The sequence below is a fragment of the Ceratotherium simum genome, chromosome 3 (assembly GCF_057802395.1).
Source record: "Ceratotherium simum simum isolate JZ-2026a chromosome 3, ASM5780239v1, whole genome shotgun sequence".
Lineage (NCBI taxonomy): Eukaryota > Metazoa > Chordata > Mammalia > Perissodactyla > Rhinocerotidae > Ceratotherium > Ceratotherium simum.
The window spans coordinates 29,862,538-29,886,314 of NC_141902.1; the positions used below are offsets into that span (position 1 = coordinate 29,862,538).

The 23,777-nt window shown below is 38.1% G+C and overlaps 1 protein-coding gene and 1 long non-coding RNA gene across 3 annotated transcripts in view; one reads left to right on the forward strand and one right to left on the reverse strand.

The window, feature by feature from the left end:
• The window catches only part of LOC147917508 (uncharacterized), a 77,218-nt gene extending 73,774 nt beyond the window's left edge, over positions 1–3,444 (reverse strand). For both annotated transcript variants that reach the window (XR_015550060.1, XR_015550059.1), the window contains exon 1: positions 3,214–3,444. This is a non-coding gene — a long non-coding RNA (uncharacterized LOC147917508). The remainder of the gene's footprint in view (positions 1–3,213) is intronic.
• Positions 3,445–21,167: 17,723 nt separating this feature from the next.
• Positions 21,168–23,515, forward strand: LOC101392236 (olfactory receptor 4F3/4F16/4F29-like). Its single transcript, XM_087424557.1, has one exon. It carries the CDS (start codon positions 21,387–21,389, stop codon positions 22,347–22,349), a length of 963 nt encoding a protein of 320 aa, XP_087280683.1. The 5' UTR covers positions 21,168–21,386; the 3' UTR covers positions 22,350–23,515.
• The last annotated feature ends 262 nt before the right edge of the window (positions 23,516–23,777 follow it).

The following is a 23,777-nucleotide window of genomic DNA, read 5'->3' on the forward strand; positions in this document are numbered from 1 at the left end:
AAAAAAGTTTGACCCCTTCATGATTTAAAAGATTTTAATAAAATTGCATCAGCAAAATGTCACGGTGGAATGAGTATGCACTTTGGGATTGGACTGTTCCACCATTGGACTGCCACTTATCTTCCCTGGGCAACTGTTTTCTTATCTTTGAGCTGAGCTCCTTTCCATAGTTCATTTCAGGGAAAGCATCTAGTACAGTGAAATTGCAACAGTGTGTACGTGTGGGGTGGGGAGAGGGCCAGGGAGACTAAAAGTGAAAATTGAGTTTGGTCAAAATTACCCTTGAAAATTCCCTTTAGAGGTGAAATACTGGCAGCCAACAGTGCTGTTTTTTCCCTGCAGTGTCAGAACACTTTACTATGTCTTCTCGCGCACACCAGAGGAAGAAGGTGGCTTGCACATGAGGACTGTATTATTAACATACATGTGTGTGAGCACACACACTTTCTAAATCCAAAAGATGCTCACTACAGGCAGAATGTGAAAACTGATGTGGGAAAAGTAGATCCATATCTCCCATTTCATCTCAGACTCTCTTGGATATATACTTGCACTGAGTGGAGCGACATTCAAAACCAGTCTCACTATGGAAAAAATAATTTCCCCAAATGAGTAAATTTGGATTCACACAAGTTTAAAAAATTTATAATGCATCTCTGCTTGGGACCTAGTGAATATACAATCCATGCCTTTGTGCCTGTCCTCTGATCACACACACCCAAGCTAGTTCTTTGAAGGCAAGGAATGTGTTTTAGTCATTTTATATCACCAGTGGTATTTCTCCAGGAGAGAACAGTTAACACAGCTTCTTCTCTCTGCTTCTAAACAGCCCTGGGCTTGCAGTCACTATGCGCTACTGAATAACCATGGCTTAACTTCCCAGAGCATGGATTTACGAGATCAGGGAGGAAAAGATAATAATCATCTTGGTAATTTAAAACATTTTAGTAGTAAAATAAAATGGATGTACTATAAAGTGGAACTTTTTAAATTTGCAAGAATGGTTTAAGTAAAACACAAGACTGCAGGGAAATTCCAAAAGAAATAAAAGACTGCACATTTGAACAAGCCCCCAGGCTGCCGTTTCTTTTCCTTTATCATAATTTTCCGTCTAACCTACCGTCTTGGTCCCCTTCCGCATTCAATAATACAATTTTGCTTCACCTTCATTTTTCTAGCAATTTTCTTTCTGATTAAAAAGTGTATTTAACTTCTTTTTTAAAAAATATCTTTCTTGCCTTCTGACTAGACTATGTCTTTATGTAAACTATACACAGAATCTCATATTTTTTTTCTGAATGAACCAGTAAATCCTCTTCTGATTTTGCTAACTCCATTTCTTATAAATTCAATAACAGTCAAGTTTACTATCATTACTTTTGATATTGTCATTTGTTATTTTTTTGCTATTTGAATTTCAATTGTGAGAAAGCACCACTTATATTCTCATTTCATAGTATATTTTCATTGTTATTCCTACTTCATGGAAGCCTTAAAAAACTTTTGGCTAGAAGTGTTTTCTTCTTTTAGTGATCAGAAGGGATTATTTTTCTGCCCATTCCTATATAAATTTTGAGTAGTTAGTTCACGGTCCATGACATGGAGGTTTGGTTATAAGTCATAAAATGGTTAATACAACTCTTACTTAAAATTGTTCTGATAACTGCAGGTTCCTAGTTTTTATATGCTCGATTTCCTATTTCATTACTTTACTCCACATAATTTATATCTATTATTCTTTTCATCTTTATCTTACCCCTAAGGCTTAAAGACGCTGCATATAGATTAGTTGAACGAATAAGTGAATAAGTCAGGAAACCTTCCAAGCATTATTTCTGAGCTGCTTTTCAGTCAGCACAAAGAATTACGATATATGAAACCTGCCCCACGTGTCTTAAAACAAATTGGAGGAGATAAAACCCACGCATTTTTACTCGAAAAACACTGAAAAATTACTATGATAGAAATTATAGATGTAAAAATTCAGATGAAGGAAGATGTCAGAATACTGAATAGAGATTTCCTGAAGGTGGAAATTGAACTAGAAGCAAGCAAGAGTGTTTGACACTTCAGAGTTTGATGACTTATAGCATTTTTTAAAGTGTTCTTATATTTTATAGAGAAGGAAGAACAGTCCAAAATTGCATTTTATGTCATGAATATGAACTCCACAAAGGCAGGAATTCTTGTCAATGCTATACTCCAAATGTCTGGAATGATGCCACGCATTCTGGGCACTCAAAAATATGTATTGAATTAATGAACAGAAGCCATTCAGAGAACCACTCAGGAGTGAATTGTATACCTACTTGTCTAAGAACATATTGGGTGGCTGATTACCATAGGTTCCCTGTCATCAGTGGACATTGTTTGTTCAGACTTGGTCCTTGATGTAGTTGGAGTCAGAAGTCACTTACATATAGTGTCAGGAAAAAAGTCAGGATACACTATCCATCCTTCCTCCTTCAATATCTCTTCGATCTTCCTAACAGGGTATCTGAAATGCCCTCTGTCAGATTTATTGCTTAGATTTAATATTTTTCTTTTTTTTTCTAAAATACTGGTTCACATGTAAGAAAGTTGTGGTATACAAAATCATGGCCCCCAAAGATGTCCATGTTTTAATCTCTGGACCTGCGAATATGTTACTTTTCATGGCAAAAGGGACTTTACAGATGTGATTAAGAATTTTGATATGCAGAGGAGGCGGAGTCAAGATGGCAGTGTAAGCAGACTGGGAACTCACCTCCTCCCCCGGACACAGCCAATTTACAACTACTCGTGGAAAAATGACCCCTGAGACAGAACTGAAAACTGGATAAGAGGAACTCCTGCAACAAAGGACAATCCTAACTGAGGTGAAAGAAGCAGAAACTCCCTTCTGGAGAGGAAAAATGCCGCCTTCACAAGCCGCCAGCGTCACGGCCTCCGGGAGCAGCTCACAGGTACGCAGCCTCCCTGGAGACGCGGGGCCCTGAGCCGGGGAGCACCCCCACTGTGGGCATTTTGTGGACCCAGCACAATTGAGACCAGCGGCATAATATCTGACTTTGCCTGCTACTAAAGCATTAGGGAGCACCCCCAGAAAACCCGGTTCACAAAGAAACTAAAACTGGCTCTTAAAGGGCCCGCGCGCAAACTCACCCGTTTCAGAAAGCATCCTAAAATCACCAGAAAGAAAGGTGCACAGTGCTGTGGTGACAAGAGACTCACCTAATAGGCCCTGAGTGCATCTCGGTGAGGGGTGAGACCTCTCCAGGGACTGGGACATTGGCGGCAGCCATTGTTGTGGCCTGGTGTGGGCGTGCTGACACAGACGCCATTGGAGTTCTCCCTGAGGCCTGCTAGCCCAGGGTCTGCCCCACCTGCTAGAGCACTGATTTAATCCAGCTCAGCCAGGGCAGGCAGCCCACCCTAGAGACTGGCCCCACCCAACAACAAGCCCTCAGGCAACTTGTGGGCCTGCATAGATTGGTGACTGGATTCTCTGCAGCCTGGCAACTGAGCTGACTTGAGCAGGGCAGGGTGTGCACAAGGAGTGGGTGGAGAGTGTGGGGTGGTGGCGGAGTGTGTGGGGCTCCCGCCGTGGAGAGACGGGGTCCGCTTGGGGAGGTCGGGGCGCTCACATGGGGCAGGACTGTGTTGACTGTGTGTGTGGACCTGTGGGCGGCAGGGCTTGTCAGCTGCAGAAGACTTGTGCTTCTCAAAGACCCACATAGGAGGTTTGCCCCACCTTCCAAAGCCTGAAACAATTGGGTGCTCCTGTGCCTGAGGCCAGCCCCACCCAGCTGCAATCCTCAGAGAGCTGACAAGAGACCTAATAGGCTAGAGGCTTACAGCAATTGTAAGGCCCTGAGCCTAACAACCTGCCACGCTAGGGGCCTACGCACTTAAAAGAAATACTGCAACACAAATGTGGTATTAGAACTTGCAGCCAACTGTGCTGGGGCTCCCCACACCTGATAAAGAGACTGAAGGTCCCACAACAACTACAAGCAGCTGAGCATTACAACAGCTGGCCAGGAGCATAACTCAGCCTCCCTGGGCGCCTACAGAGAGAGCAAACAGGCCACAACAGAAGGACACACGTAGCCCACATAGGGGTCAACCCTGGAACATTGAGAACTGAGGGAAGCAAACTGGAAGCCTCTAAGGCATCACTTACATAAGGTCACCTATCCAAGATCAGGAGACGTAGCTGACCTACCTTATACGTAGACACAAGCACAGGGAAAGAGGCAAAATGAGGAGGCAAAAGAATACATTCCAAGTAAGGGAACAGGACAAAACCCCAGAAAAGGAACTAAGTGAAACAGAAATGAGCAACCTACCCGACAGAGAGTTCAAACTAAGAGTGTTAAGGATGCTCACTGATCTGGGGAGAAGAATAGATGAACTCAGTGAGAATGTCAACAAAGAAATGGAAGATATAAAAAAGAACCAATCAGAAATGAAGAATACAATACTGGAAATGAAAAATTCATTAGAGGGACTCAAAAGCAGAGTAGAGGATACAGAAGAACAGATCTGTGAACTGGATGAAAGACTAGAAGAAATTACCCAAAGTGAACAGGTAAAAGAGAAAAGAATTAAAAAGAGTGAGGACAGTCTAAGGGATCTCTGGGACAACATCAAGCGCACTAACATCTGTGTTATAGGTGTCCTGGAAGGAGAAGAGTGAGACAAGGGGCAGAGAACCTATTTCAAGAAATAATAGATGAAAACTTCTCTAACCTAAGGAAGGAAACAGACATCCAGGTACAGGAAGCACAGAGAGCCCCAAACAAGATAAACCCAAAGAGGCCCACACCAAGACACATCATAATCAAAGTGTCCAGAATTAAAGATAAAGAGAGAATCCTAAAAGCCGCAAGAGAATGTCAAGTTACATACAAAGGCAACCCCATAAGGCTATCAGCTGACTTCTCAGCAGAAACCTTACAGGCTAGAAGAGAATGGCACGATATATTTAAAGTGCTAAAAGGGAAAAACTTACAGCCAAGAATACTCTACCCAGCAAGGTTATCATTCAAAATGGAAGGAGAGATCAAAATATTCCCAGATAAGCAAAAATTAAAGGAGTTTGTCACCAAGAAACCAGTGCTACAAGAGATGTTAAAGGGACTGATTTAAGGGGAAAAAAGAACCACAAATAGGAATAATTATCTATTTCCATGATTAGAATGTAATGGATACAAATGCACAAAAAAGAGGTTAGATATGATATCAAAAACATAAAAGGAGGGAGGAGGGGAGTTAAAGAGTACAGCTTTCAGACAGAGGTCAAACTAAAGTGACCATCAATTCTGTATAGAAGAAGAAAGGAACAGAGTAGGACTACTAAAACACTGAGAAAAAAAAAAAGTTAAAAAATGGCAGTAAGTACATACTTATCAATAGCTACTTTAAACGTCAATGGACTAAATGCTCCAATTAAAAGGCATAGGGTGGCTGACTGGATAAAAAAACAAGACCCATATATATGCTGCATACAAGAGACACACTTCAGACCTAAAGACACTCACAAACTGAAAGTGAAGGGATGGAAAAAGATACTCCACGCAAATGGCAATGAAAAGAAAGCTGGGGTAGCAGTACTCATATCAGACAAAATAGACTTTAAAACAAAAACTGTAAAAAGAGACAAAGAAGGGCATTACATAATGATCAAGGGAACAATCCAACAAGAGGATATAACACTTGTAAATATCTACGCACCCAATGTAGGTGCACCTAAATATATAAAGCAATTATTAACAGACATAAAAACAGAAGTAGACAGTAACACAATAATAGTAGGGGACTTGAACACTCCACTTACACCAACGGATAGATCATCCAAACAGAAGATCTATAAGGAAACATTGGCCTTAAATGACACACTAGAACAGATGGACCTAGTAGGTATATACAGAGCATTCCATCCAAAAACTGAAGAATACATGTTCTTTTCAAATGCACATGGAACATTCTCCAGGATTAATCACATATTAGGTCACAAAACAAGTCTCCATAAATTTAAGAAGATTGAAATGATACCAAGCATCTTTTCTGACCACAACAGTATGAAACTAGAAATCAACTATAGGAAGAAAATCAGAAAAGCCACAAATACGTGGAGATGAAACAAAATGCTACTGAACAACGACTGGGTTAACGAAGAAATCAAAGAAGAAATAAAAAAATACCTGGAGACAAATGAAAATGAAAATACGACATGCCAGAATTTATGGGATGCAGCAAAAGCAGTTCTAAGAGGGCAGTTTATAGCGATATAGGCCTATCTCAACAAACAAGAAAAATCTCAAATAAACAATCTAACCATGCACCCAAAGGAACTGGAAAAAGAAGAACAAACAAAGACCAAAATCAGTAGAAGAAGGGAAATAATAAAAATCAGAGCAGAAATAAATGAAATAGAGACCAAAAATCAATAGAAAAACTAATAAAACCAAGAGCTGGTTCTTTGAAAAGATCAACAAAATTGACAAACCTTTAGCTAGACTCACCAAGAAAAAAAGAGGGAAGGCCCAAATAAGTAAAATCAGGAATGAAAGAGGAGAAATTACAACAGACACTTCAGAAATACAAAAGATTATTAGAGAACACTACGAAAAGCTATATACCAACCAATTCGACAATCTGGAAGAAATGGATAAATTCTTAGACTCATACAACCTTCCAAAACTGGATTAAGAAGAAGTAGAGAATTTGAATAGACCAATCACTAGTAAGGAGATCGAAACAGTAATCACAAACATCCACAAAAATAAAAGTTCAGGACCAGACGGCTTCCCTGGTGAATTCTACCAAAAATTCAAAAAGACTTAATACCTATCCTTCTCAAACTCTTCCAAAAAATTGAGGAGCGGGGGAAGCTCCCTAACTCATTCTACGAAGCTGACATTACCCTGATACCAAAACCAGACAAGGACAGCATAAAAAAAGAAAATTACAGGCCAATATCACTGATGAACATCGATGCAAAAATCCTCAACAAAATACTAGCAAATCGCATACAACAATACGTTAAAAAGATTATACACCATGATCAAGTGAGATTTATTCCAGGTATGCAGGGATGGTTTAACATTCACAAATCAATCAACGTAATACATCACATTAATAAAATGAAGAATAAAAATCACATGATCATCTCAATAGATGCAGAGAAAGCATTTGACAAGATGCAGCATCCATTTATGATAAAAACTCTGAATAAAATGGGTATAGAAGGGAATTACCTCAACATAATAAAGACCAGATATGAGAAACCCACAGCTAATATCATCCTTAATGGTGAAAAACTGAAAGCTATCCCTCTGAGAACAGGAACCAGACAAGGATGTCCACTGTCACCACTCCTATTTAACATAGCATTGGAAGTCCTAGCCAGAGCAATCAGGCAAGAGAAAGAAATAAAAGGGATCCAAATTGGAAAGGAAGAAGTGAAACTGTCACTATTTGCAGATGACATGATATTATATATAGAAAACCCTAAAGAATCCACCAGAAAACTTTTAGAAGTAATAAACGAATATGGTAAAGTTGCAGGATGCAAAATCAACATACAAAAATCAGTTGCATTTCTGTACACTAACAACGAAGTAGCAGAAAGAGAAATTAAGAATACCATCCCATTTACAATTGCAACAAAAAGAACAAAATACCTAGGAATAAACTTAACCAAAGAGGTGAAAGATCTGTACACCGAAAACTATAAAACATTTCTGAAAGATACTGAAGAAGACACAAAGAAATGGAAAGATATTCTGTGCTCTTGGCTTGGAAGAATTAACATAGTTAAGATGTCCATACTTCCTAAAGCCATCTATAGATTCAATGCAATCACTATCAAAGTTCCAACAACATTTTTCACAGAAATAGAACAAAGAATCCTAAAATTTCTATGGAACAACAAAAGACCCCGAATAGCTAAACGAATCCTGAGAAAAAAGAACAAAGCTGGAGGTATCACACTCCCTGATATCAAAATATACTACAAAGCTATAGTAACCAAAGCAGCATGGTACTGGCACAAAAACAGACACACAGATCAATGGAATAGAATCGAAAGCCCAGAAATAAACCTACATATCTATGGACAGCTAATCTTTGACAAAGGAGCCAAGAACATACAATGGAGAAAAGAAAGTCTCTTCAACAAATGGTGTTGGGAAAACTGGATAGCCATACGCAAAAAAATGAAAGTAGACCCTTACTTTACACCATACACAAAAATTAACTCCAAATGGATTAAAGACTTGAATGTAAGACCTGAAACTGTGAAACTTCTAGAAGAAAACATAGGCAGTATGTTCTTCGACATCAGTCTTAGCAACATCTTTTCAAGCACCATGTCTGACCGGGCAAGAGAAACAATAGGAAAAATAAATAAATGGGACTACATCAAACTAAAAAGCTTCTGCACAGCAAAGGAAACCATCAACAAAACGAAAAGACAACCTAACAATTGGGAGAAGATATTTGCAAACCACACTTCTGATAAGGGCTTAATCTCCAAAATATATAAAAAACTCATGCATCTCAACAACAAAAAAACTACCAACCCAATTAAAAAATGGGCAAAAGACCTGAACAGACATTTCTCCAAAGAAGATATACAGATGGCCAACAAACACATGAAAAGATGTTCAAAATCACTAACTATCAAGGAAATGCAAATCAAAACTACAATGAGATATCACCTCACGCCTGTCAGAATGGCTATAATTAACAAGACAGGAAACAACATGTGTTGGAGAGGATGTGGAGAGAAGGGAACTCTCATACACTGCTGGTGGGAGTGCAAACTGTTGCAGCCACTATGGAAAACAGTATGGTGATTCCTCAAAAAAGCAAGGATAGAACTACCATATGATCCAGCTATTCCACTGCTGGGTATTTATCCAAAGAACTTCAAAACACCAATTTGCAAAGGAACATGCACCCATTGTGTTCATTGCAGCGTTATTCACAATAGCCAAGACTTGGAAGCAACCTAAGTGCCCATCAAGGGACGAATGGATGAAGAAGATGTGGTATATATACACAATGGAATACTACTCAGCCATAAGAAACAATGAAATCCAGCCATTTGTGACAACATGGATGGGCATTGAGGGTATCATGCAAAGTGAAATAAGTCAGAGGGAGAAGGTCAAATACCATATGATTTCCTTCATTGAGTAGTAGATAATAACAACAATAAACAAACACATAGGGACAGAGATTGGATTGGTGGTTACCAGAGGGGAAGGGGCGAGGGAGGAGGGTGAAAGGGATAATTCGGCACATGTGTGTGGTGATGGGTTGTAATTGGTATTTTGTTGGTGAACATGATGTAATCTATGCAGAAATAGAAGTACAATGATGTACACCTGAAATTTTTACAATGTTATAAACCAATGTTATTGCAATAAACAAAAAATTTAAAAAAAAAAGAAAACGAGGCTACAACCAAAAGTAAATTTCCAAGGGGAAATTTGTTAACCCACCAAGGAAACCCATGCATCAATGGTGAGTTAATTAAATCATGTTTGATTGTATCAGCCAAACAAATGCGTCCAGATAAAATAAACTTGTTTAAGACTAGTATTAGCCATTCAGCGAGAGCAGTTGCCTGCAGAGTTGGGGGTGTTGGAGATACATCAATAGTCAATTAAAACACGAGGCAAATTATTTCAAGTAGTTTCCTTTGGCTGTTGATAAGTCAACAGATATTACTGATACTTCTCAGTTGTCATTTATTTTAGGAGTCAATGCTGAGTTTGAAGTCGCTGAAAAATTAGCCTCTATGAATAGTCTGTGTGGAACTATTATAATGGATGTGATATATTTTTGAACAAGTTGAGAAAGCACAAATTCAGTACAACTTTAAGTGGAATCTTCTAAGATATGTTACAACTGATGGTGATAAAAATATGTGTAAGCAGTAAAAACCTTTTCTTTTCTTAGGGAAGGGAGACTGGATGCAGGGCAAGCAGAGCAACAGATGTCCAACTGCAGACTCTCCAGAGCTGCACTGATTAGCTCAAACATCCTCCAATCCGACCAGGAACTGCTCATAATTTCACCCTCTACTCCTTTGCTCATGCTGTTCTCTCTATCCGAAATCACAGTAGTACCTGCCCCATTGTATGTATTTGCCCCAAAGCCACACATCCTTCAAGGTCCATTGCAAACACCACATCCCCCTGAATGCCAATTTTGATTTTGCAAGTTGGAAGTACTCTCTCTTACTGTCAGACACCTCTCCAGGTGTTTTTGTTTTTTTAAGATTTACCAAAAATAATCTTGTTAACACTTTCAAGAACACAATGAGATCTCATGAATTCAGACCACATTAACCATCATGATTCATGGACTGAGAGTATATTTACACTGGCATTACCCATTTTTTAAAAATGCATATACTTAGGGGCCGGCACGGTGGCGTAAGCTGTTAAGTGCGCGTGCTCCACTGCGGCGGCCCGGGGTTCGCCGGTTCGGATCCCGGGCACGCACCGACATACTGCTTGGCAAGCGATGCTGTGGCGGTGTCCCATAGGAAGTGGAGGAAGATGGGCACGGATGTTAGCCCAGGGCCAGTCTTCCTCAGCAAAAAAAAAGAAGAAGAAGAAGAGGATTGGCAGATGTTAGCACAGGGCTGATCTTCCTCACAAAAAAAAAAAAAAAGCATATATTTAGAAATTAAACATATAAACCTGACTCCAAATTAGTGTTTCTTGAAGTGATTTGAACTCCATGATCTTCTCATCCTTTTCTCTACCATCTTGGTCAATGGTCCATGAACACTTGAAAAATATTTTCTCAATAGCACTATCTAGATATTGCACAGGCCACAATTGACATGGAAAATATAAAATATAAAAATCTTATAAATATTTATTTGGCAGAGCAAGGGGCATTTGGAAGTAAGAATATTTATGAAAATCCTTAGATAGATCAACAGGTGGCTCCAGGATAGCTTCAAGAACAAACGGTCTTTATATTTTTGGTAACTTTTTTTCTTGTATTGTTTTCGTATTTGCTAAAACCCAGAATACACTTGTTTTTCATTTTTCAACCTGCCCAAATGCACGTGTCTAGAAGAGAAATATCCAATTGTGTGTGTTTGGGTCTGTCTTATTTTTCTGTATATGGAAGAACAATAAAGATGACTTTCATTAAAAAGTAATTAAAAGATATTTTCATGAATCTTAGGACTTCATCTTCACCTCAAGCCCTGAGCTAGGAAAATAATCTGATAAAGCTTATTTATTCATGAGGGATCTCTTCCCCTGGGTGACCCACTAACTGCCTCTTCTTATGTTGCTCTGGGAAAATCAATCTTATTTTAAGAGACCATGCCCAACACAGGCTGAAGTTCCACTGGCCTTCCCTGTTCTATTTGGTACCACATTTTACTACCCTCTTATTGCTAATTAGCTATCTCTTTCTACTCTGGGGGAATTTCAAATAGCTCCATATGCCAGGTGTGATTTTTCTGAAGATGCTGCTATTTCAGATCTGCTAGAAAACAGGTGGGTGAGAAGGATAGACAGAACAGATTCAATGAGATTATTGTGTTTTGTCCATTAAGATATTTTCCTGTAACTAAGGCACAATTTGAAATTGCCACTGGAGATTTCAAATTGCAATTTAGTTGCGGTATGGGAGAAGAGGGCATTCAGAAGAGAAAGTTGAGAGTAGTAGTTGAGTCAACAGACAGGGTTTGAAAAATACTCAGCAGGGAATCTACCTTGGTCTTTAAATAGGGACAGAGAGGGTGTCAGGTATTCAAGAGTAAGAAGCATGATGTGGGAGAGTCAGGCATGATCCAGCAGGACTGTAAATAACATTAGGATGTATATGGCATATTTAGATTTAGCTCCTGATTCAGATTAGTTTGGCGGTAAACATCCACTCCAGAGCTGGTAATAGTATTTGGTCTTGGTTGTGGAAGACAACTTCCATGTGCACCAAACAAATAGAAATATGCAATTTAGGCAGTGTTTGCCAGACAAGCAGGAATTGCATGCTTTTCCTTCCTGCACTGACCATTTAATCAGTTATTACAGTAAGTGACTGAGTAGAAAAAATCTGAAGTGATTACTGAGGTCAAATATTCTGTCTAATTCATTCAAGTGGACTCCAGGCTTCCTGAAATTTTCAGAGAAACTTGATATCTTGGTTATTTGTACATCCATCTTTTTTTCATTCAACAAAAAACTCTTCTTCAGCTTCTGTTATGTTTTCAGCATTGTCCAGGGTGCTGGGAATACAGAGAAAATTATACAATTTCTTTCCCCCATGAGCTCACAGCCTGGTGTGGGAGGTAAACTCAGGAACAGAAAGTTCCACTGCATCACGGTGCAGCTGGAGCAGGAATAACTGAGAGGTGGAAAGGGAAGTAAGGGAGGAATGTTCTTTAGGGAAATGTCTCCTTAGAAAAGAAGTGGACAGAATGAGGGAAACTTTGGTTTCAAATTAAGGATCTGCCCTTCCCTATGGCAGAATAAGCTTTTTGTCAAATATTTTCTGAGAAGGAAAGCTCAGGTCCTGTCTCTCTGAGGTTAGCTTTTCCTTCTAAAGCCTTTCACTGGCTGTGTGGCTAGGGCTCTTTGGAATTCTAAAGACGTAAGCTAGTTTTTAATTCTTTTTCTGTATTTTTCTGTTTGGGCATGTTAGTCTCTAGTCTCAGAACTTGAGGGAAGTTTCTTTCTTTTTTCTTTTCTCTTTCTCTTCTATGTGGTTCTTTTCATCACTCTGTCTTTCTCTATTTCTAACTCCTTTGCTTAAATTTTCTTGTTTTCTTTATCATATTTTTTCCTCCCTTCCCCTTACCATCTTTCAACCTCTTCTCTTTGTATGCTTCCTTTATCTTCATCTTCTAAATTATGTTATTTTAAACAATTACAAAGGAATTAATTCAAATTAGTTTAGCAAACACTTATTGACTTCCTAGAGCAGACAATTCTGCCCTCTGAAACTATCCTAGGAGCTGAGGATGAAGACAGAGATGAATAATGCAGGAGCCCTGCCTTCTAGTGCTTGGAAACAGAAGAAGTAAGTCCTACACATGTAACTGTACCACGGGGCAAATAGTGCTAGGATAAGTATGAAGTGGTATGAGAAAGGAGGGGAACAAGATTTTTTTTCTAGCGAGGAGAATTGGGGGCTATTCATGAGATGCATGTTGTTTAAACTGGGCTGTGAAAAATGAGCAACATTTCAAGATAGATGAGGCAGAGTATTTTATGTGGAGGGGATAGTTTGAACAAAAGGAGGAAAAGAGAGTTTCAGAGATGGTGAAGGGACTGATAGGTGAAGATAGGGAGAGATAATGCTGGGGCCAAAACACAGAGGCCATAGAATACTATGGTTTTCTTTAGCCAGTGGGAAATCACTAATTTTGAGTATAGTAGAGGGGCACACCTAGTGTTTTTGGAATATTTATCTTTTGTAGAAGTGCTGGGGTGGACAGACACTGGGAACTGGGGTTACTTTGAGTTTTGCAGGACACTTGAATTTCCCATCTCTGGCTAGTCAATCTTCACTACTGTGTCCTCTTGTAGCTCTGATCTACTGGTTCATTTCCTATTTCTTATTTCAGTGTCTTTTCCTTGCCTCCACTCTTGGATACCACTCTATCCCAATCAGATTCCAGATAAAGCATGGAAAAATTTATTTTTATCTTTCTCAAATACTCAAACTCAAACTTGATGATCTTTTCCTTGGTTTTTGGGTTTTTCCTTTATTTATTTGATGGTGATATGATCAAATGAAAAAAGGGACAGTAGTAGGCAGAAAAGATTTTATATATCTGCTTGAAAATCTGAAGTTCATAAAACTCATTGACAATATAGCCAATAAAAGACACACCTTCTTATTTCTAGTGCAGTTAAAATTCACCTGTCACTACTTCAGTGTTCTTTTCGCTATGACAAAAAGCCTTATGTTAGATAACATTTCTTTGTATCATCATACATTCTTTTCCCTTTCCCCTCCTGATTCAGAACAATACATGACCCTTTTATTTTGCAAGCCTAATCCTTCTTATCTTTATTTTTGATTCCATCCATGTCTGCTAGTCTAGAACCTTATGATCAATTACCTATGACTCTTATGCACTTTCACATTCTCCTCCACTGATTCCTATGAAACACTTATTTCTCCTGTTTATTTAGTTGTTCACAAGTACTTTTATTTTGGACTTTCTTTATGTATTCTTCTCCTTTTTATTTTTAAATTGTGTACTTTCAATAGACTAACTATCTCAACAACATGCCTTACCTTAATGCTGAGCAATCTGAGTTCTTCTCTCTGTTATTCGTTCATTCATTCCATAAATATTTATTGAGCATATCTGATATGTTAAGAATGTTCTAGACACTGGGAATACATTAGTGAAGAATTCCTAGAAGGTTCTTGCCTTCAAATACCTATTTTCTTATTAATGATCCCAGAAACACTGAATTAATCCTGATCCTCCTTGACTCCATTGCAACACCCTTCACCTTCTTGACATAATCTCATATTTTGGCTTACAGAGCCCTGAACTCTCCTGGTACCCTGGCACCCTTTCTCTGCCTGCATCACTGTTTTTGTTTCTTTTTCAAAGCCTTTAAATCTTGGGCTTTTCTAATAGCATATCTGACCTTTTCTCTAGATACATATTTCTTATGACTTCAATTATCATGTATATACAAATGGTTTTTACATTAGCCTTCTAGCCTTAGCTTCTTTTAAAAAAACACTACTTTACATAAATAAAGTCCTTCTCAACTTAAAAACCCCACCTGGCTATTCCTCCACCATAGAGGATTTCATCCTCCACAGCCTGGCTTTCCAGGGCCTCTACAATCTGTTTTCTACATATCTTCACCTTTTATCTCCTACATCCCTTTTACACAACCTTTTGTTAAAGCCAAAAATGTCATTCTTCTCTCCAAAAAACTGCTTGCTCACTTTCACCCCTGTATCTTTGTACATGCTGTTTCCTCTCTCTGGGATGGCCCTATCCATCTTCTCCTCTTCTTGTCGTTTTCCAAAAATTATGAATATATATTCTACAGACAGAATTGTGTATAAAACATACGTGTTTATTAAAAATAATAAAATGAACTTCTGCACACTTATCTCCCAGGTTAAAAGACAGAGATTTTCTAGTACCATAGATAGTGCCCATTTCTCTATTTTTATTCCCTTCCCTCCTTTCTACAGTTAACTATCGTCTGATTTTGTGTTAATAATTCCTTGCTTTTGGTTTTTCTTTTTATCATCAATGTATCCAAAGTAGGCAAAGCAAAAAGAAAAAAAAACACATTGTTTAAAGATGTGTACTACTGGACACTGGTACCTGGGTGTCCACCTTTCACTTCAAATGTTACATGTCTAGACCAGAATCCATCATCTCCTGCTCTCCCTGCCACCAGCTTTCCCTTCAGTGATGGACATGCTGCCCAGCTGTGGGTGGTGCCATCAGCACACAGCCTCTAGCTGTCAGCTCCCTGGTGTCTGCTTCAGCATCAGAAAGCCTTGAGGGTCACCCCCTGCCTGGAGCAGCCCACATGAGGTGGATGACTGAGTGAAGGGGGAGTATAAATGCCCAGCTATTTCCACCACATGTGGAGTAATTTGATGGAGTAAAACTCAATCCAGATCTCCACGTGGTAGGGCTTTTTCGGGTCTGCATTATAGTTAGACTTCTTCCTTTGCCCAATCCTGCTTCTGTCTTCGCTTGAAGGTGCTGACCTCTCATAAGCATCTTGGACCTTAAACTCAACCTCAGTGTTTGCTTTTGGGGAACCCAAACTGCTACACTGCCCCTTTTCCTCCTTTGGCAAAATCATCTTGTCAATTTTGCATCTAAATCCATTGGTGACATTGGCCTGAAATTTTTTTTTTTTATATTGCTTTCATCAAATTTTAGTACCAACATTATATTACTCTCATAAAATAAGGTAGGGGAAAAAGTTTTCTCTCTTTCTGTGCAATTTCTATAGAATTGTAAATATTGGTTCCTTGAATTTTTGGTAGATCTTGTCATTGAAACCAGACTTGTGTTTGTGGGCAGATTTTTAAAATTAGATTTAAATTCTTTAATTGTTTTAATGCAGTTATAGGATTATTTAGGTTTCCTATTTTATCAGTTGTGGTCCTCACAGAAAACAGCACAGTCAAGTAGAGTACTAGAGAGAAGGTTAGTGATGAAGAGACTACTTAAAAGGCAAGGATAGGATTAAGAGACACCAGTAAGAAGTGGTGAAGCTCCCCAGGTTGGTTGCTGGAACCTGTAAAACAAGTTACAGAGGTAGGAGAGGGCTGCCCTTTTGGAGAGAAATGCAGCCATTGCCAACCTGAGGCCTGGAGGGGACTAAGTCAGGGGAATAAGCTCCTTATCTTTCACTCTCTCTTCCTGGCCTCCCATTTCTTGTCAGTCCCTGCCAGTGACCAAAACCAACCAACGGCGGAGCAAGGGAGCCCAGTTTGCACAGTCCTTAAAGGTCAGCCCCAGAGCAGAGTGGAGAAGGGGGACAGTGGATCTACAATGTCCAGCACAGTGCGTTTGGGTAAGTTATGTTTTTCTAGATATTTGCTCACATTATCAAATTTTTGAAATATGTTGGCATAAAATTGTTCATTATAGTCTGTTATTATGCTTTTAATGTCTGTAACATCTCTACTTATGTTTCTCTTTCATTCTTAATATTAGTTCCATGTTCCATCTTTCCTTTTTCCTTGATCATTCTCATCAGAGGCTTATCAATTTTACTTGTCTTTTCAACGAAGAGCCTTTGTTTTTGCTGATTCTCTGTAGTTTATTTTTTTTATTTTATTTTTTTTTTAAGAATTTATTTTTTTTAATTTATTTTTTTTCCCGTAAAGCCCCAGTAGATAGTTGTATGTCATAGCTGCACATCCTTCTAGTTGCTGCATGTGGGACGCGGCCTCAGTATGGCCGGAGAAGCAGTGCATGGCTGTGCGCCCGGGATCCGAACCCGGGCCGCCAGTAGCAGAGCGCGCGCACTCAACTGCTACGCCACGGGGCCGGCCCTGTAGTTTATTTTTGATTTCTATTTCATTATTTTATATTTTTTGTGATTTTTGTTCTTATTTTTCCTTTTTATTCTTTTGCTGTTCTGTTTACTAACTTTTAAAGATGGATAGTTAGCTCATTAATTTTTGAATTAATTTTAACTCATTTTATCTCTAATATAAGCAGTTAGACTATATACTTCTCTCTAAATCCTGCTTTAGATGCATCCCACATGATTTGGTATATAATATTTTTATAACTCTGTTTAAAGTATTTTCTAATTTTCATTGTAATTTCATATTTAACCCAAGAGTTAGTTAAAAGTGTATTACTCAATTTTAAAACACAGGGAGATTTTATAGTTATCTTTTGGTTAATGGTTCTACCTTAATTGCCTCAAGGCTGGAATGTGGTTTGCATGGTAGCAATCTTTTGAAATTTGTTAAGATTTGCTTTATACAAGAAAACCGTATATGGAAAAAACTTTTAATGTCTATATTTGCTTGAAAAGAATGTGTGTTCTGCATATATTGAGGACAGGGATCTATATAATTCAATTAGATTAATCATGTTTTCAAACCTTCTCTATGTTGATTGGTATTTCATCAGTTTGTCCTATTGTTCACTGAAAGAAGTGTATTTCACTCTCTCACTATTTCCACAAATATACAGGATGTCTATTGTTGTAGCTCTGCTAGTTTTTTTCTTTATATGTTTTTAGCCTATGCTATTATGTGTATACAAGTTAATATTTGTTATGTGTTTTTGTGGAATTCAATTGTTTACATTTAGAAGCGATCATTATATTTAGTAATGCTTTTTGCCATAAAGTTGATTTAAATAAAGTTATTATTAACCACATTAGCTTTCCTTGGTTAGTATTTGCTTGGTATACATTTTCCATACTTATAATACCAACCTTTCTATCTTTCTATTTTCTTGTGTTTTAAATATGTCTCTTATAAATAGCATATTGTTGAATTTTAAAAAAAACAATCTGACAATTCATTTTTTTTAAACAGGAGAATTTAGTCCACTTATATTTATGGTAAGTTCTGCTTTATTTTGATTTATTTTTATCATCTTATTTTGTTCTATTAGTTCTCTCATTTCTATGTTTCCTTCTTATATCTTGCTTTTTCTTGGATTTAATATTTCCCATTCTGATTCTACTTTTTTTATCCACTACTAGTCTGGAAATTATACATTCTATTTTTATTCTTTAATGATATACTGGAAAATTAACATTCATGTTTAATTTATTAAAGTCTAATACAGACCTATCATAGAATACAGTGTGAATAGTGCTTCCTGAAGTTGTGCAACATGGTGACTCTGAGGACCTTATATATTTTAACTCTATTTGCCATCCTCTCAGTTGACATCCTAGTGCTGATGTGTGTTTTATTCTCTCTCTTTCACTTTTTAAATCCCACAATATAATATTAAGTTGTCTTATGCAGTCTTTGTTTATTTAGATTTGGCCACATATTTCCTTATCATTCCTTCTTTCATTTCAGAACTTCAATCTGGGGTTACTTTCTCTCTTCCTGAAGTACCTTCTTTAGAATTTTCTTTGGTTATGTTCTTTGATAACCCTGTTTTTTGGGTTTTTTTTTTTTTTTTGGTTTGTTTGGGGGGAGTTTTCTTTGCTGAGAAAGATTCACCCTAAGCTAACACCTGTTGCCAATCTTCCTCTCTTTTTTTTTGCCTCCCCAAAGGCACCGTACATAGTTGCATATTCTAGTTGTAAGTCCTTCTAGTTCTTCTATGTGAGCCACCACCACAACATAGCAAGTGACAGACAAGTGGTGTGGTTCTGCACCTGGGAAACGAATCAGGGCTGCTGAAGTGGAGTGCACTGAACTTGAACCACTAGGCCATCAGGGCTGGCTTTCTGGGATTTTGTTCTTGATCCCTCCATCATGTTAGGCCTTGAAAAACTAAGCTCAGAATCACTTGATTTGGACTAAGACCTTATCGACAAAAGTCAGCTTCACGGCTCTGCTTATTTCTCTGAGCTCTCACCTTTACTGAGTTTTTAGCCTGGGTTTTTCTTTTATTTTCTTGACATTTATTGATATATTTAATAAGATGATAATTTTTACCAAGCATTTTTAAGTTTTTGGTGGAAGATTTGTTTAGATAGTTCTGCTATATTGTCAGAAATGAAAGTCTCCCTCATTCTCTTGAATAAACATTTGCTGAAGGCTCAAATCCTATTGCCTGAAATTACGTTAAAACCTAAAAAGTTCTTTGAGAATCACAAATGTAGGGCATCAATGTGTTTTTTTGTGCTCGAAGAATCCCTCCAATGCACTAGATTTTTGAACATATCTGTCACAAACAAGCAGTGGTAAATAATCACATGTTTTATTCATGTGTATGTCGACATCTATATTTCTAATTTCTACCATTCATCAACATGTATTTCTTACTTCTGTGACCATTAGTTCTGTGGTTGTACACCAAAGATAATGTCAAGTTATCATTAAAACAGTAAAGAATCCATAATTAAAATGAGGCATAGTTCTACAACATTCCATTTTTGTTTAACACATTTAAAAACTAACTCTTCCAGAGGAAGGTAACTAGGACTCTAAGTGAATTGAGTCCAATATCATTTGATGAATTTTTAAAGGAAAAGAAATATTTTGGTCATAAAAGAATGCCTTTGAATAGATATGAAAGCTGTCTTTAAATATTTGAAAAGTTGCATATTGAAGATGGATTTGATTAGTTCTGCATGACTTCAAACGACAGGACTGGGACCCATGGTTAGAAGTTAAAGAAAGCAGATTTCTTCTCAATAGACAGAAGAGTTTCGTAATAACTACAGATGTCCAACAATAGAATGAGTTGCCCAGAAGCTAGATTTTTTACCACTGGTGACATTGTTCATGGAGAGTGTGGATGACCACTGACAGAGAATTCTACAGAGGGAGTTTCTAATCTCTAAGAATTGATGATTCAATGCAATTCTTGATGATGCTTGCTTCTATGAATTTCTGAATCACAAATTGACCCTTAATATATTCTATTGTGTATTACTGTTAATTTTTTTCTATTTCCTCTGATTTTAAGTCCCTTGTGATTAGAAACTTTGCTTTATGTTTTTCTGTTTCTTCAACCAAGTGCAATACTCTACTCGAGTGGATACTGCTTTTGATATAGTTATTGATGTTTGCCTCTATTTGGAACATATATAAGGTGGCCTAAAATGAGTCTCACTAAATAGACTTCTGATGTGTCCTAAACCATAATGGAGATGCCCAAATTGTCCATAGACCAGTTCCTAATCCCAGTGAGATCTCAAAATAACTGGAACAGGGGGAAAGAAAGGTCAGTCTCCAAACTCTTTAGCATTTTGAAGTCCCTGTGGGCTAGGAGAAGCAACAATTTATTGTCATATAATATAGTACTTACTACATTCATTTTCTTTTTGTTCCCAGGACTCTGTTGAGATTCTTTTTTACATTTCTCACTTGAAGTGGCTCCCTCAGGTCAGAGGAGAACCCATGGTTCTCCAGAAATTTTAAACAGAATCAGTAATAACAGAGGAAGTTGGTGGAAGACGGAGTGAGATTAGGACCAGTGTCAATTCTTTGTCAAATCTATTTAAGTGCCACTGTGGTCATGTTTGACTAGATGAAAAGAGGTGATAGCTAATTTTCAAAAGTTTTGTATTCTTTTAAATAGCCAGTGTGGTGGCTTTGTATTGTGTCAGCTTTTTTGGATTGAGCTACATTCCCCAGAATTCCCATTTCTGTTATGTTTCCAACCAGATTCAGCTGCAAGAGAGATTCTTTGGCAATTTTTGGAGGGCAGAAGTGAAGCTGCAGCCATATTTCTAGCTCACACATGTTATCATTTCTCTGCTGGCTTGTCTCACTGGTTTGAGGCAGTGGCCGGGACTGCAAGTGCAGTACCTTCCTTGGGATCCTTCTTGAGCATCTCTGACTCATGGGCCAGGTGTGTGTTTAACTCTGTGGTGAAGGACCCCGGGTCCTGCAGTATGCTCTACTATCAAGGTCGGAGACAGTGAGCACTGACTCTGGTTTTAGTCTGTCCTTGCGGTCTTTAGCTCTTGCTTGTGGGTTCTAGTTTATTTTTGTTCTTCCTCATTTTACATCCATCTTCTCTTCCTGACTGCCTGTGCTGTGGACTTCAAGCTACAGCATCAGATGCAAGGACAACAGACTCGCAGAGACTGCTGAATCAGCCTCCATGATTATGTAAGGTTGAGTCACTGTCACAAATCCCTGAGTATATTATCTGCTAGTGGTTCTGCTTCTCTAAAGGAACCCTAATTGATACGGATAGTAATTCCAATTTCTCATTTTTACTGTTCTTTTAGGCAAATATGAAGCCCAAAGTGACTGAGACCATGAGGGGAGGAAATCATTCAGTGATGTCTGAGATTGTGTTGGTGGGACTCACTGGTTATTTGGAGATACAAGTAGTCCTCTTCCTGGTTTTCTGTGTGTTCTATGTAGCGGGTATTTTGGGAAACCTCCTCATTGTGCTCACAGTGATCTCTGACCCTCACTTGCACTCCCCCCTGTACTTCCTGCTGGCCAACCTCTCCTTTATTGACATGTGGGTTTCCTCCATTGCAGCTCCCAAGATGATTTCTGATCTTTTCAAGGAGAGAAAAGTAATCTCTTTCCAAGGCTGCATTGCTCAGGTGTTCTTCATTCATGTTATTGGAGGAACTGAGATGGTGCTGCTCATTGCCATGGCCCTTGACCGTTATGTTGCTATACGAAGGCCTCTCCAGTACCTGACCATCATGAACTTCAGAACTTGTATTTTACTCTTGGTGGCTTCCTGGACCATTGGAATCATCCACTCATTGATCCAACTTGTGTTTGTTGTAAAGTTACCATTCTGTGGCCCCAATGAAGTGGACAGCTTTTACTGTGACCTTCCTCGACTTATTAGGCTTGCCTGCACAGACACTTACAGATTGGAGCTCGTGGTCAATGCCAATAGTGGTTTCATCTCCCTGGGAACTTTTTTCATTTTGATCATCTCCTACATCTTCATCTTGGTCACTGTTTGGCAACGTTCTTCAGATGGCTTGTCCAAGGCCCTCTCTACACTGTCAGCTCACATCACAGTGGTGGTCTTATTTTTTGGTCCATGTATTTTTGTGTACTCATGGCCATTTCCCACAATGCCAGTGGATAAATTCCTTGCCATTTTTGATGTGATTATCACCCCATTTCTGAACCCCACCATTTACACTTTTAGGAACAAAGAGATGAATGTGGCAATGAGGAGAATATTCAATCAGGTATTGAGTTTCAGGAAGCCGTTTTAAATGATTTTGATATCAAGAAAGACAAACATCTCTAACACTCCCTGGCCATGCTGCAGACATGAATCCAGTGAAACACAGCACCATGGCTGCCTTACTTATGAGTTTAATTACCAATGTCCAGGATTTTCTTAATGTGTTTTCTGCCCATAACCAAGGAGGGTATGGTATTCTTCTCTCTTATGCAATGTGATGGAATAAAAAGTGTTAATATGTGAATGTTTCCACATTTTTTTGCCCCTCCTTGATATGGAGGATTCTGGACTGGTCTCTTGTATCTTTTTTTCCTAGTCTGTGTTCTGAGGAGGATCTTCCCTTGCCAGACTGATTTTCAGAGTTTGTGATGCAAAATCTGAAAAAAAGCACTTAGGAAATATGACAAAATTTGTAATTACTTGTAGTTTTTTTTGAGATTCTGTAGTGAGATGTGTGGGAGCAGTTGTAATATGTGAAGAAAACAAATGATAAAAAGGGGATTTTGAAGAGATATTGTCTATCTTTAACCCTTTGATATATATTGCCTTTCAATAAATGAAAAGAAAGAGCTAGAATTATTTCGAATTATTTTTTACTTTTTTTCACAGCATTAGCCTAAAATTGGATCACTGGGTTGTAGCTTCTTAAGCAGTTCAGCTAGTGCATGTAGTTACTATGAATTAAGCCTTATAATTACTCCAGTTCTTTCTAAAGCTGTCTTCCTGTACTGTCAGGGCTTTTGAAAAATGGGGGCCAGGTAATACTCAAAGACAAAGGTCTATTTAATAATTCTGTCTAGTGCTGATCCTTGCCCTAATTATACTGAAATCAGCAAGATTCTTCAGAGTTATGTTAACCCTTTTTTTTTTTCAGCGAAAAAAAAGCACAGACTCTTGGTTACAAGCACAGACTCTTGAGCTAGACTGCCTGACTTCAAATCTTAGCTTTGCTTTTTACTAACACACAAATTCCTTAACCTCTCTTTGCCTAAATTCAGTGATCTGTAAAAGGGAGATAAGTTGAACCATGTGAAATTTCTGATATTGGACTGTTTTTGGTTTACAAAAATGGCCGTTCATTATGGTTAAATGTACCTTCCTCATAAGGTTATAAAGATGAATTAATATTTGCAAAGTGCTTTAAACAATTCTTGGTCTATAGTGTTATATAAGTGCCCATTCAATAAAATGAAATGAAATATTCAAACCACCTCTATGTTTTGTTAACTTTTCATGCTGTCTATAAAATATTTCTTTCATTTCTAACTCCATTCATCAAACATTGATCAAGAACTTGCTCTTTTCCTAATGGGACTAGAGTATTCTAAACGATAAATTTCATCAAATATAGAGACTTCAAAATGCCACAATTCAATTTTCTTCCTATACTTTCTTTCTCTCATGTTCAAATTTCCTTCTTATGTGCTATGCCATAGTTCTATGATGCTTGTTTTGG